Source organism: Vitis riparia, chromosome 11 (assembly GCF_004353265.1).
Source record: "Vitis riparia cultivar Riparia Gloire de Montpellier isolate 1030 chromosome 11, EGFV_Vit.rip_1.0, whole genome shotgun sequence".
In the NCBI taxonomy this organism is placed as follows: domain Eukaryota; kingdom Viridiplantae; phylum Streptophyta; class Magnoliopsida; order Vitales; family Vitaceae; genus Vitis; species Vitis riparia.
Genome location: NC_048441.1, coordinates 2,544,832 through 2,557,982, shown reverse-complemented (window position 1 = coordinate 2,557,982; position 13,151 = coordinate 2,544,832). Strand labels below are relative to the sequence as shown.

The window sequence follows — 13,151 nt, the reverse complement described above, 5'->3', positions numbered from 1 at the left end:
ATCAAGTTGATGTGTGCAGACAATTGGCTGTGAAGACCTCTGAGGTATGGTCACCACCAACTAAGGTAGTAGTAAGTTGAACTTTGATAGATGCTCTTTGGGTACCCAAAGGCAACTTGGATTGGTAGAGCAATTAGAGATACTTGAGGCTTAGTAATAAAAGCTTGCTCTAAACCTATAGGTGAGCATTTTGATATTGAAGCTAAGATTCTTACTTTGCTAGAGGGTCTCATGCAAGCATAAGCTTTGGTCTTGTCCAATCTTGTGGTGGAGGGAGATTCTATTGTTGTCATTTCATGGGCGGCTAAGAAGGAAGGAGGTTCATAAATGCTTGATAGGTATCTACACCAAGTATTTGATATGGTCACAGAGTTAGGACATTAGGCTTCTCGCTTAACCGATCAAGTAATGAACTTTCTAGATAAAAGAGAAACAAAGCATTTGGTGTCTTTTGTTGGAGACTTTTTGCCTCCTTTGAGTTGTAAATATTGTTTGTTCTTGTTTTGCTTTCAATTTTTGGTAATTATTTTTGGTAGCTCAATTTGAATTTGTAAGGCTCCTCATTAAGGAGTTCCTTCCTTTGTCTTGATTAGAACTGTATCTTGTGGAGATATATCTCATCCTTCTTGATCTTTTTAACTAATAGAAAATATAAATGCGTTTCTAATATACATGTGGTCTCGTGGGTATCTTTAGTTGATGGTCAAACAAGCCCACTATCATTGATAGATTTTATAGAGTGGTTATGGTCCAAGTTCTAGTGTGGGGTTGTAATTGCTATAATTTGCATCTTTTATGTTCTCACATGTATGCTTCCAGTGTATTGTATTCACCAATGGCACTTTTCTTACATACATACGTATATATTGGCCTATCAAAAAAACATTAGTGTGTTTCTGATAAATAAAACAAAAAACATTGGACATCCAACACTCATTGTTGGACTCCCATAACATTGAATAACAATAATATTTCCAAGGCATTATAAATAGAGCTAAGATATTCGACACCATAAATAAACCTAAAAGGCCTTATTTTTAAAATAATAGTTTGAACCTACGATACCCAAATCTTCTGACTTACCCATGTTGACATGACATGCATATGGGTATCAATTAGATCCGTATCAAATACTCATACTTTACTTTGGATTTGGTTATTTGATTTTGATTGATTTTTTTTTTCTGAACAAACAATTATATTGAAAAATGAGTGTTTGCTGGAAGTGAACATTTATAAGAAAGAAAAGATAGTGATAGAATGGAAAAGAATAGTTCTTATCAAAAATATCTTCTTTTTTTTTTTATATAGGTGATAGCATAGAAAAGAATATTTCTTGTCAAAAATATCTTCTTCTTTTTTTCTTATTGATATTTAATTGATTTTTTTTCCTTTTATTATGTTGCATTTAAGTGTCTATACCATAATTGAGATCCTTTTTAGCCAAATCCATAAATCCCAAAATTTGTAGGCCTAAAGGATCAGACACCTAAAAGATACATGTACTCAAGACTAGCATTTGAGCCTTGCATCATTATGTGTCATGTCTATACATGTGGGGATTGTTCATTAGTCCATGTAGAGCATTAAGTGGGACTCCAAAAATATATCATGCATCTATATAATTTTCAGTTATCATTCCGCATAATATCAAATCCATTTTTTCAAAAGAATTGACATATTAACATGTCACTATTATGCTATATGCACATAGCATATAATGATAATAAACCTCTTTCCTTGCTTTAGAGTTTGCAATGGATCACAACACAAGGATAGATTTTAAACACTTGATTCCTTTAAAGAAAAAAAAAAACTTAAGAACTATCATAAAACAAAAGGTTCACAAAAGTTGAGTTATGAAACCATAGTGTTGAGTGTTCAAGGACAAGGCAAAGAAAATTACAAGATGATTGCAAAAGAAATAGAGAATGCATAAATGTTGTCAATTATTATCCTCAACTTAAATTAGATATCAATAGGCGAGGCTTTTATTTTTTTGTTTGTCTAATAATGTGGAAATCCGGTATAATTTGAATGGTGATTTGTAGGATATTAGGGAAAGATTGAGGGCCCAATTGTGGGTAATTTGTGTGATTTTAATTTTTTCATATTTGTATTTTTTCCTTTTTTGTTTGCTCTCTATGTATTTGTTAAATAGGGATTTGTTTGTGTAAAAAATACAATTTTGAATGAATTTTAAAGAGATTCTCAGTTTCTACATGGTATCAGAGCAAGGTTTGCTCTAAAACCTTAATTAGTCCATGGCTGCCCAAAGAGGAAACAACCATGAGTTCAGTCAGTCGGCAACCCAAGAAAGAGTGTCGGAGATACACTCCTCAATGGGTCCCGTCGGTGCATTCAACAACTCCCCACTCCATCTTACCATTGAAAAATTGAACGATAAGAATTACAGAGAGTGGGCGCAAGCAATCAAGCTCGTTATTGCCAAAAAGGGAAAGTTAGGGCTTCTTACTGGCGAGACTCGTCAACCACCTCCGACCGATGTAGCAGCATCCCAGAAATGGCGGTCCGAAAACTCCTTTATCACCTCATGCTTGATTAACTCCATGAAGCCAGCCATTGGCAAGACTTACATGTTCCTCCCAACGGCAAAGGATGTGTGGGATGTGATACGGGAAACGTATTCCGATGCCGAGAATGCTTCCCAAATCTTTGAAATCAAGACACGACTCTGGCAAATGAAGCAAGGAGATCGGGAAGTCACGGAATACTACACCGAGATGCTAGGTTTGTGGCAAGATCTCAATCTCAACTGCGAAGAGGAGTGGGAGTGCACGGGTGACAATGTGTACTTCAAGAAGAAAATGGAGAACGAGAGGGTCTTCGAGTTCCTAGCAAGGCTAAACCGCGAGCTTGACGACGTCAGGAGCAGGGTTCTCAGTTGTCGACCGTTGCCCTCCATCCGAGAGGTCTTCTCTAAGGTGCGGCAAGAGGAAAGCAGAATGAGAGTGATGTTAGATCTCTCATTTGGGCCTGAGGCTTCAGCCCTTTTAACCCTTGGGCCTCATGGGCCTCATGTTGCTGCTAGACGTGGGCCTTATGCTGGATCTAGTGGACCTCATGCTACTGGATCTGGTGGACGAAGCCCAAGACAGTCCAAGAGGACTTATTGTGAACATTGTAAGAAGTTTTTTTTTTTTTTTTTTTTTTTTTTTTTTTTATAAGTAAATGAATTTCATTAAAAAAAAGGGGGGGAGAGACGCTAAAATAGCGACTCTAAGTATACAAAACCTATACACCCGCCATCAAAGGCCAAAAGACAAAAAGCCTATTGCCACAAGCCTACTTAGAACCCAACCAATCAATAAAGTTAGCTATAGTTAGAGGGCAATCGTCTATGAACAACTTAGCCTCAGCCCATAAAGTAAGAATAAAAGATTGTTTCAATCTCTGAATTGACACCGATTCATCCTTGAAAGCCAATCGATTCCTCTCCTTCCAAACCGTCCAAAAAATATGAAGAGGAGCAGCTCTCCACACCTTCTTGCGATTTTTGCCCATGAAAAAACCATTCCAACTCAGAAGGGTCTCTCTAACTGAAAAGGGCAAAACCCAAGACACCCCAAATAAGGCAAAGAGAAGATCCCATAACGCCCTCGTCCTGGAACAATGAAGAAGGAGGTGGTTTATGGTCTCCTCTTTCTCAAGACACATAAAACATCTATTCGCCAAGGCCCATCCTCTTTTCTGGACTAGATCCAATATTAAAGCTTTGCCCCACGTGGCCTCCCATGCGAAGAAACTAATCTTGGGCTGCACATTCACATTCCAAATAAAGCTTGAAGGAAACAAAGATGAACCACCCGCTTCAAGAGCTATGTAAAGAGACTTGACCGAGAATTTACCGCTCTTGGTTTCAGTCCAAGATACCGTATCCTCCACATCCTCAATAACTCTTTTACTCTAAATCCTCTCCATAAATCTTTCCGCCTCCTCAACCTCCCAGTCATTGAACGCTCTTAAAAAACAGGGGTTCCAACCCCCCCAACCCCCCTCAGCCAAGGGATCCAATATATCTGCCACCCACGCTTCCTTCTCAACCGTCAAAGCAAAAAGAGAGGGGAAGGTCATACACAGAGGAGACTCCCCACACCATCTATCCCTCCAGAAGCTCACACTTCTCCCATTACCAACTATGAAAGCCATCCTATCACACACCAACTTCCAATCCGCCCTAATTCCTTTCCACAAACCCAACCCATGAGCCTCTCTCACTTCCCGCGAGCACCATCCCCCTCTAGCTTCTCCATACTTCCCTCTAATCACTTGATTCCACAAAGCCTCTCTCTCATTTGCGAAACGCCAATTCCACTTAGCAAGAAGAGTCTTGTTAAGGAGGGAAAGGCTTTTGACCTCCAAGCCTCCTTTCGCCTTGCTTAAACACACCAACTCCCATCTTACTAAGTGGGGCTTATGTTCCAGATTGCCCCCACCCCATAGGAAATCCCTTTGGATTTTCTCTAATCTTCGTCTAACTGAGCTTGGTAAGCACAACAATGATATTAAATAGATGGGTAAATTCGATAAAGTACTACGAATGAGAGTCGCCCTTCCTCCCTTGGACAAGTATTGCCTCTTCCACATAGTTAACCTTCTTCGGAAGCGCTCTTCCACTCCATCCCAAACTGTGACCGACTTAAAAGGAACACCCAGGGGCATCCCCAAATAGGTGGTTGGAAGACTACCCAGACTATAACCAAACTCCTCAGCAAGATCATCCATACTCTCCACCCTCCCTACTGGAATTAATTCACTTTTTTCCAAGTTTATCCTCAATCCTGAAGCAACCTCAAACCATATGAGAAGCCAACTGAGGTAAGTCAATTGATCTTGTGAAGGTTTACAAAACACCAGTGTATCATCAGCAAACAACAAGTGGGAAATTAGAACCCCTTCTTCGCTCCGACCTTTTACCCTACAACCAGATAAAAAATCTCCCTCTACTGCCCTTTTAATGAAAACACTAAAGACCTCCATAGCAATGACAAAGAGGTAGGGGGAAAGGGGATCGCCCTGCCTCAAACCCCTGGAGCTTTGAAAATAGCCCGTAGGGGTTCCATTGATCATCACTGAGAAGCTTGCAGTGGATATGCACCACCGAATCCACTTAATCCATTTCTCCCCAAAGCCCATTTTCTTCATGATTGTGAGAATAAAATTCCAGTCCACTTTATCATACGCCTTCTCTATATGATTGTGAGCATTGTAAGAAGTTGGGCCACACTAAAGACACTTGCTGGACTTTACATGGTAAGCCCGTAAATTGGAAGCCCAGACAGCCCAATAAAGCCCATAGTCATCAGGCCTCTACCGAAACCTAGGCAGACAAAACACCCACAGAAATTTGTCAGTCAACTTTTAGTGTGGGGTTTAATTCCGACCAGCTTGCAAAATTATACAAGCTTTTTTCTAATTTCCAAGTCTCTGGTCAGTCTTCTACCACTTTTTCCTCTGGTTCTTTGGCCCAAAAAGGTACCTTTCTGACAACACTTAGCACCATGTCTCAGATGACTTCCTGGATTATTGACTCTGGTGCATCTGATCATATGATTGATGCTCATCATTTATTTTCTACATACTCTCCCTGTGTCGGTAATTTAAAAGTAAAAATTGTAGGATGGAGTATTCGTATTTCTAAGCTTATTACTCTCAACCCGGTCCTACATGTACCTAGGTTATCTTGCATTTGCTGTCTATTAGCCAGTTAACTAAAAAGTCTAATTGCTCAGTTAAATTCCTACCATCTCATTGTGTTTTTCAGGACCTATCATCAAGGAAGACAATTGGCAGTACTAAGGAATGTGAGGGTCTATGTTACTTCGACGAAACTAATGTGCTTGGACAGTGTCCTCCTACTGTTTGTAATTCTGCATCTCATCCTAAGGACAATGAACTTTTGTTATGGCACAAAAGGATGGGTCATTCTAGTTTTCAGTACTTAAAACATTTATTTCCTTCACTATATTCAAATAAAACTTCATTGGATTTTCAGTGTAAAGTGTGTGAACTTACCAAACATCATCGGGCGTCTTTTCCTAAATCTAAGTATAAACCATCCATACCATTTACTCTAATTCATAGTGATCTATGGGGACCCTCACATACCCCTAATAGGACCCATAAAAAATGGCTTATTACTTTTATTGATGATCATACTCACCTATGTTGGGTATATTTGTTGACTAATAAAACTGAGGTTTGATCAATCTTCATGAACTTTCACTCTATGATACAAACTCAGTTTCACACCAAAATTCAAATTTTTCGTCCTGATAATGGTACTGAGTATTTCAATCACTCCTTGAACACTTATCTACAAGAAAATGGTATTATACATCAAAGTTCTTGCATTGACACCTCTCAGCAAAACGGGGTTGCAGAACGGAAAAATAGACATATTCTAGAAGTTGCTCGTGCTTTGTTGTTTACATCTCACATGCCCTCGCAATTAAGGTGACTCCATTTTGACAGCCACATACCTTATTAACCGAATGCCTAGTCAGGTCCTATCTTTTGTCACACCCCTCCAGAAATTCCAAGAGTTTTTTCCTCATTCTAGACTTGATGCACATCTTCCACTTCGTGTCTTTGGGTCCATTGTGTTTGTCCACACTCACGGACCTAAGCGGAACAAATTTGATCCCAGAGCGCTTAAATGTGTCTTTCTTGGCTACTCTTCCACACAAAATGGCTACAAATGCTATAACCCAATTTCACAGAAGCTATATGTTAGCCTAGATGTCACATTTTTTTAGCATACTCCCTACTACTCGCTTCAAGGGGAGTCCATGAGTGAAACTAGACCACCCTTAATCTTTGACCATCTCAATGTTGTTGTGTGCGAATCCACTCTGCGCCTTATATCTACCCCTTCGCCTAATACAGAAGGACACTTAAACTCAGGGGGAGATAGGAATTACAAACAAATAGGGAAACACTTGTCTACTCAAGGAAGCCAAAATCGAAGTTCAATGAGACACTCATCTCCGAAGCACTAAAAAAGTCAGAATCGGAGATAGTTCCAACCCCTCGGGAGTCTGGCTCCAATTCTGATCAGGTAACAGATGACTTACCCATTGCTCTTAGGAAACAACCTCGTTCATGTACTCTCCATCCTATCTCGAAATTTGTGTCTAATAATACTCTTTCTACAAAGTATCGTGCTTTTACAACTAACCTTGATAGAATCCAAATTCCTAAAAACATTCAAGAAGCCTTGAAGATTCCAGAATGGAAAGAGGTAGTGATGGAATAAATAAGGGCGTTGGAAAAAAATGGGACTTGGGAAGTGATGGATTTTCCAAGAGGGAAGAAACCAATGGGTTGTAAATGGGTATTCACAGTGAAATATAAGGCGGATGGCACAGTAGAACGATACAAAGACCGCCTAGTTGCAAAGGGGTTCACTCAGACCTATGGCATCGACTATACCGAGACATTTGCACCAGTAGCAAAGTTGAACACTATACGAGTTCTTTTATCCTTGGCAGCAAACCTCACCTGGCCACTCCATCAGTTTGATATCAAGAATGCCTTTCTGAATGGTGAACTGGAAGAAGAAGTGTTTCTGATGCTACCACCAGGGTTCTGTAAGGAAGAAGAAGAAGAAACCAAGGTATGCAAATTGAAGAAATCTCTTTATGGTCTCAAGCAATCACCCAGAGCATGGTTTGATAGATTTGCAAAGGTGATTAAGAACCAAGGATACCAACAGGGACAGTCGGATCATACTATGTTCTTCAGACAGTCCAACGATGGAAGGATGACCATTCTAATCATGTATGTCGATGACATCATTCTCACTGGAGATGACACAGGAGAAGTGGAAAGGTTGAAGAAGGTCTTAGCCACAAAATTTGAGGTAAAAGATCTGGGTCAGATGCGGTATTTCCTAGGAATGGAGGTCGCCAGATCAAGAAAGGGAATTAGTATTTCCCAAATAAAGTATGTACTTGACTTGTTGACTCAGACTGGCATGCTAGGATGCAAATCAAGCAATACCCCTATCAAAGCAAGAAATAGGACGGAAAACCCGTGGATAGAGAGAAATATCAACGACTAGTAGGTAGACTGATCTACCTTTCTCACACTAGACCTGACATTGCTTTCGTCGTAAGCGTGGTTAGCCAGTACATGCATTCACCAAAGGAAAGTCATCTAGAAGCAGTGTATAAGATCCTCAGATACCTAAAGGGTTCTCCAGGGAGAGGACTATTCTTTAAGAAGAGTGATAGTAAAAAGGTAGAGATATATACAAATGCAAATTGGGCGGGATTAGCAGATGACAGAACGTTTACTATAGGCTACTGTACCTATGTCTAAGGGAATTTAGTAACATGAAGAAGTAAGAAGCAGAGTGTAGTAGCCAAAAGCAGTGTCGAAGCTGAATTCAGAGCAATTGCACAAGGTATGTGTGAAGGACTATGGTTGCAGAAACTGTTGGAAGAACTACGCATTACAATAAAGCTCCCCAATAAACTCTATTGTGACGACAAAGCTGCCATTAGTATTTCTCATAATCCTATTTAGCACCACAAGACCAAACATATAGAAATGGACAGACACTTTGTAAAGGAAAAAATTGAGAAAGGGATTATTTGCATGACTTATATCCCTACAAGGAAACAATTGGCCGATATTTTCACCAAGGGGTTACAGAAATCAAGCTTCGAAGATTTTATTTGCAAGTTGGACATGATTAATATCTATGATCCAACTTGAGGGGGAGTGTGGAAATCCGGTATAATTTGAATGGTGATTTGTAGGATATTAGGGAAAGATTGAGGCCCCAATTGTGGATAATTTGTGTGATTTTAATTTTTCCTTTTTTGTTTGCTCTCTGGGTATTTGTTAAATAAGGGATCTGTTTATGTAAAAAATACAATTTTGAATGAATTTTTAAGAGATTCTCAGTTTCTACAAATAATTCAACCAATGATGCACACAAGAAGGTAAAAACTAATGATTTGATATAGTTGAGAAGGCTTTACAAAGCTCTCAATCCTGATATCTATAAGTTGTGCATGGAGCATGGAGAATCAGCGAATCATCTCTTCTTACATTGTCCTTTGACAATGAGGCTAAGGTACAGGTTATTCCGTATAGCCAAGATGGATTGGGTCCCCCCGAGGAGCATTTTTGACATGATGACCATTAATTTTAAGGGATTGGGAAGATCCAAGAGAGGACTAGTATTGTGGCAATCCGCTTGTATAGCTATAATTTGGGTTGTGTGGAGAGAAAGAAATGTTAGGATTTTTTAAGACAAGTCAAGGAATTCAGAGGCTCTATGGGACACTATTCATTTCCTTGCTTCTTTTTGGGCTTCTTATACCTCAACTTTCAAAGGCATTCCCCTTAATTTGGTTCAACTAAATTGGTTAGCGGTGTCTAGCTCCAAGGATGTGGGTTAGTAAGGAGAGGTTGCTTTTTGTAATTACAATATACCTTTTTGCTCTTGGTATTCATTTGTTTAGTTTTCATTTGTGAGAGGATTCTTCATCCTTCTTTTGTATTTCTTATTTTCTAATTCAATATATTTCATTGTTGTTTCCAATCAAAAAATAATAATAACAATCCAACCAATGATAACCTTGGATCCCTTAAGCATGGTTAAGTAAGGTTGATGCCTAGCAATCCTCATTTCTACCAAAACAACAGCAGCAACAACCAATGCTTAACCCCCAACTATTTAGGGCAAGGCCAAATGAAAACTACCATTCAGCTCTATCCTGGGCCATTTCCTTAGTTTTCAAATTTTTTTTTTATAGGCAAAAGGAAAGTCATATAAAAGGAACTTAGTAAAAGGGAGCACATCCTACATACACAGGAAATAAGCACAAGGCATCAAAGAAATAAGAAAATATCCAACACTAGAAAAAATAGCAAAACTATAACCTTTTATCCACAATTTAAACTATCTATGAATCTATGAAGTATAAAAATGTACAATCAGCCAACCCAAGGGGGACCTTAGACCACTCCAAATGCGACTTAATGAGGGTACCCTGCATCTTTTGATCTGAATGATCTTACTCATCAAAAGTTCATTCATTATGCCCTCTCCAAATGCATCAAAATAAGCATAGGGGAGCCATTAGCCAAACCTTTCTCATCTGCTTATCCAATCTTTGCATCACAACAGGGTCATTTCCTCAGTTAATTTAAAGACTATCATATGTTTTTCCACTAGCTTGAGCCAAATTCTTTTTTTTCTTTTTCTTGCTTTAGTCCTTTGAGCATTCATCATTCATTATGGAACATGTCCAGACCAAATTAGACCAGTCTCCTTCATCCTGCATCAATTGGTGCATCTAGCCTGTAGTGAATGCATTCATTTCTTGTTCTGTACTCACCTATTCAGCCACTCATCTTAGCACCCTTTCCACTACTAAATTGATAATCACATCATGTCATCTCTTAACTACTTCACATTCTACCCATAAGCACAATAGGACCTAAACTTGTCCAGTAAACGTGTCCCTTCAAATCAGTACCACATAACACTCCAAAAGCACTCACTTTAAACACGCTGTTCTAATTCTATATGCAATATCCCCTTTGTGATAAATGATAAACCCCATGTGACCAAAAAAAAAACAGTTTAGCATCAATTTTTAAGTATTTTCCATTTCCAAGTTATGTTCACATTCCCAGTTTAGTCCTACTTATCTTAAAGCCATAAGTACAAAGTTTCTCTGTAGTTCCTAACAGAGAATTAAGCCATGCTCCGAACAAAACAACACACGCATAGGACATCATCCTGTAAAGGCCCAAACAGCTCATCCATACATAATGCAATAATAATGCCTCCACCACATGTTGAAGATCTTCAAATAGATAAAACGTTGATACTCTGGTGACCTAAAGTTCTTGAGAAACATACAAGTGAAGCTCATCTTTCTATCAGACTCCAACAATCATGTCTCAGTTTTACAAACTTTAAAATTAAAGGTTCCCTACACACTCATAAAAGACACAACGGCCAATTAAACTACTTTTATCCACAAGTTATGACTGCCAAATATTATTTGATAGTCACAAATGGATTTCCTATGCAACAGATGTGCATACCCTTTACTTGGTTGCAGAAACAAAAAAAAACCCAATCGAAACCCAATTCGAATCTTTAATTTACAATTCCCTTTTTTTCCCAATGCACAGAGAAAACAAAATACTAATAATAATAATAATACGAGATAAAAAAAAAAAAAAGAAATTAAAACCAATTGACTATTCTCAAATTTTCAACCCAGATTGACTCCACAGCCCATTCACATGCAAGTCTCAGTCAAAATTCGTAAAATTCACATCAATTGACACTAACCAACACACATATGCACACGAAATGCACAAAATTGAAGTGGGAAAAGCGGAGCACCTGAGTTCGTCCAAGGAGAACCGATCTCTCGATCTCCAGAACGAAAACCACATGATTGGCGATCAAACCTTCTCCAATTCAATTCTCATTCTCAGTTCACGCTAGAACTCATTATTCTTTCAAACGAAAAGACCTGCTTCTAATCAAAAGTCATTCTCACGAAAAACACCAGAATTCCTCCCCCTTGGAACTCCGAAACCGATTTTCTGTGTCGCGTTATTATCTTTTGATAAGAATGAGTTCCGCAGAGAACCTTGTGAATTAGGGTTTGGTGGGGAAGGATCAAACCTCGGGATTGAAAGTCATTCTCAGCGCACGGAGGAATTCATTCTTCGTCGAATCGAACGCTTCAAAATTTGAATTTGAGATTTTAGTAGCAATGAATTCCGGGGAGAAGCCGTGGATTTAGGGTTTTGGTTGAGAGAGAGAGAGAGAGCGATTGGATCAGCGAACAGCAGTGAACAAAAATCCAGACGAGGTTGCCAAAAAGGCAGCAGACAAAAGAACCGAACCGGAAAGTGAACCGGTCCGTAGCAGTTGGGCCGGGAAAATTAATAATAATAATAATATATCTTATTTTAAGTAGTTTTTAATATTTTAAATTTTCTTTAATTATATTTCCCAACTTCCACGCTTTATTAAAAACTAAATTCAAGCACATTTGAATTTTAGTTTTAATAAAATTTATAAATTAAAAATTATTGAATGTCTATGTGGCTATTAAATACTATTTTTACATATATTTGTATTTTTTTTATGATTGGTCCATAATTAAATTATTTAAATATATAATTATCATAAATTTATATTGTCAATAAATTAGATGATCACATACGTCCTATCGGGTTTTATATGCTTTTTAAATTGGCTATTTTTCTATTATCTTATATTAAAATATATATATATATATATATATATATATATATATATATATATAAGTACTACATCGGACATTCTAAAACTTTTTTTTCAAAACAAATATAATGACGTAAGAAAGTTAGAGGAAATATTTGTTTTTTTTATAATTTTTTAGTATAAAAATACAAATAAAATAGTTATATTCAAAAGGGGCTTGGAATCATAGTGAGAGTCCCTTGCTTGGAAAAAATAAATAGAGATTATTTGTTTTGAAGAAAAACTAAAAGAACCATGAATTCTCTTTTGATAAAATATTTTTTCAAAAAAAAAAAAAAAAACTTGGTAATATAAATTTAAGAATAATTTTACATAATAAAAAATGATTAAAAATTGTACTTGAATCTTTTTTTAACTTATTATCCAAATCCGATGGGTGTTCGATCAATCAACTTAATAACTTATAGTGACTTAATAACTTAATTTAAACCATTAAATAAATTAAGTATATTCAGTAAAACAACTTAAGGATATGACTTAAAGTTAAAAATAATTTTAAGTAATAAATAAAAATAATTAACTTATTATTAAATTTATATATTTATTTTACTTTTTTATTCTTATTTATTCTAATTATCTGTACGATCTTTTTTGCTATTCTACAATCTCTTTTGTTGGTTTATGATCTTCATTGTTACTCGACTCTTTTGTCATAACTATAATTTATGAGAATAAATATGTCAATTTAATAATTTATAATAAATTTTAAGTTAATTTTATCAAACAATCTTAATACTTAAAGTAAAAATTAAGTAATAAATTTTAAGTCAACAACTTAAGTATAATTTAACTTAAAGTTAGCTTAAGTCATTAAATAATAAATATTAAATTT

General features: G+C 37.1%; 1 protein-coding gene across 8 annotated transcripts in view; it reads right to left on the bottom strand.

Annotated features, from left to right (window-relative positions):
• LOC117924699 (protein TRANSPARENT TESTA 9) overlaps positions 1-11,848 on the bottom strand; it is a 44,445-nt gene extending 32,597 nt beyond the window's left edge. For all 8 annotated transcript variants that reach the window (XM_034843407.1, XM_034843409.1, XM_034843408.1 and 5 more), the window contains exon 1: positions 11,405-11,848. In XM_034843407.1, coding sequence (XP_034699298.1) covers positions 11,405-11,457 — 53 coding nt within the window. In that variant the 5' untranslated portion in view covers positions 11,458-11,848. The remainder of the gene's footprint in view (positions 1-11,404) is intronic.
• Between the last annotated feature and the right edge of the window lie 1,303 nt (positions 11,849-13,151).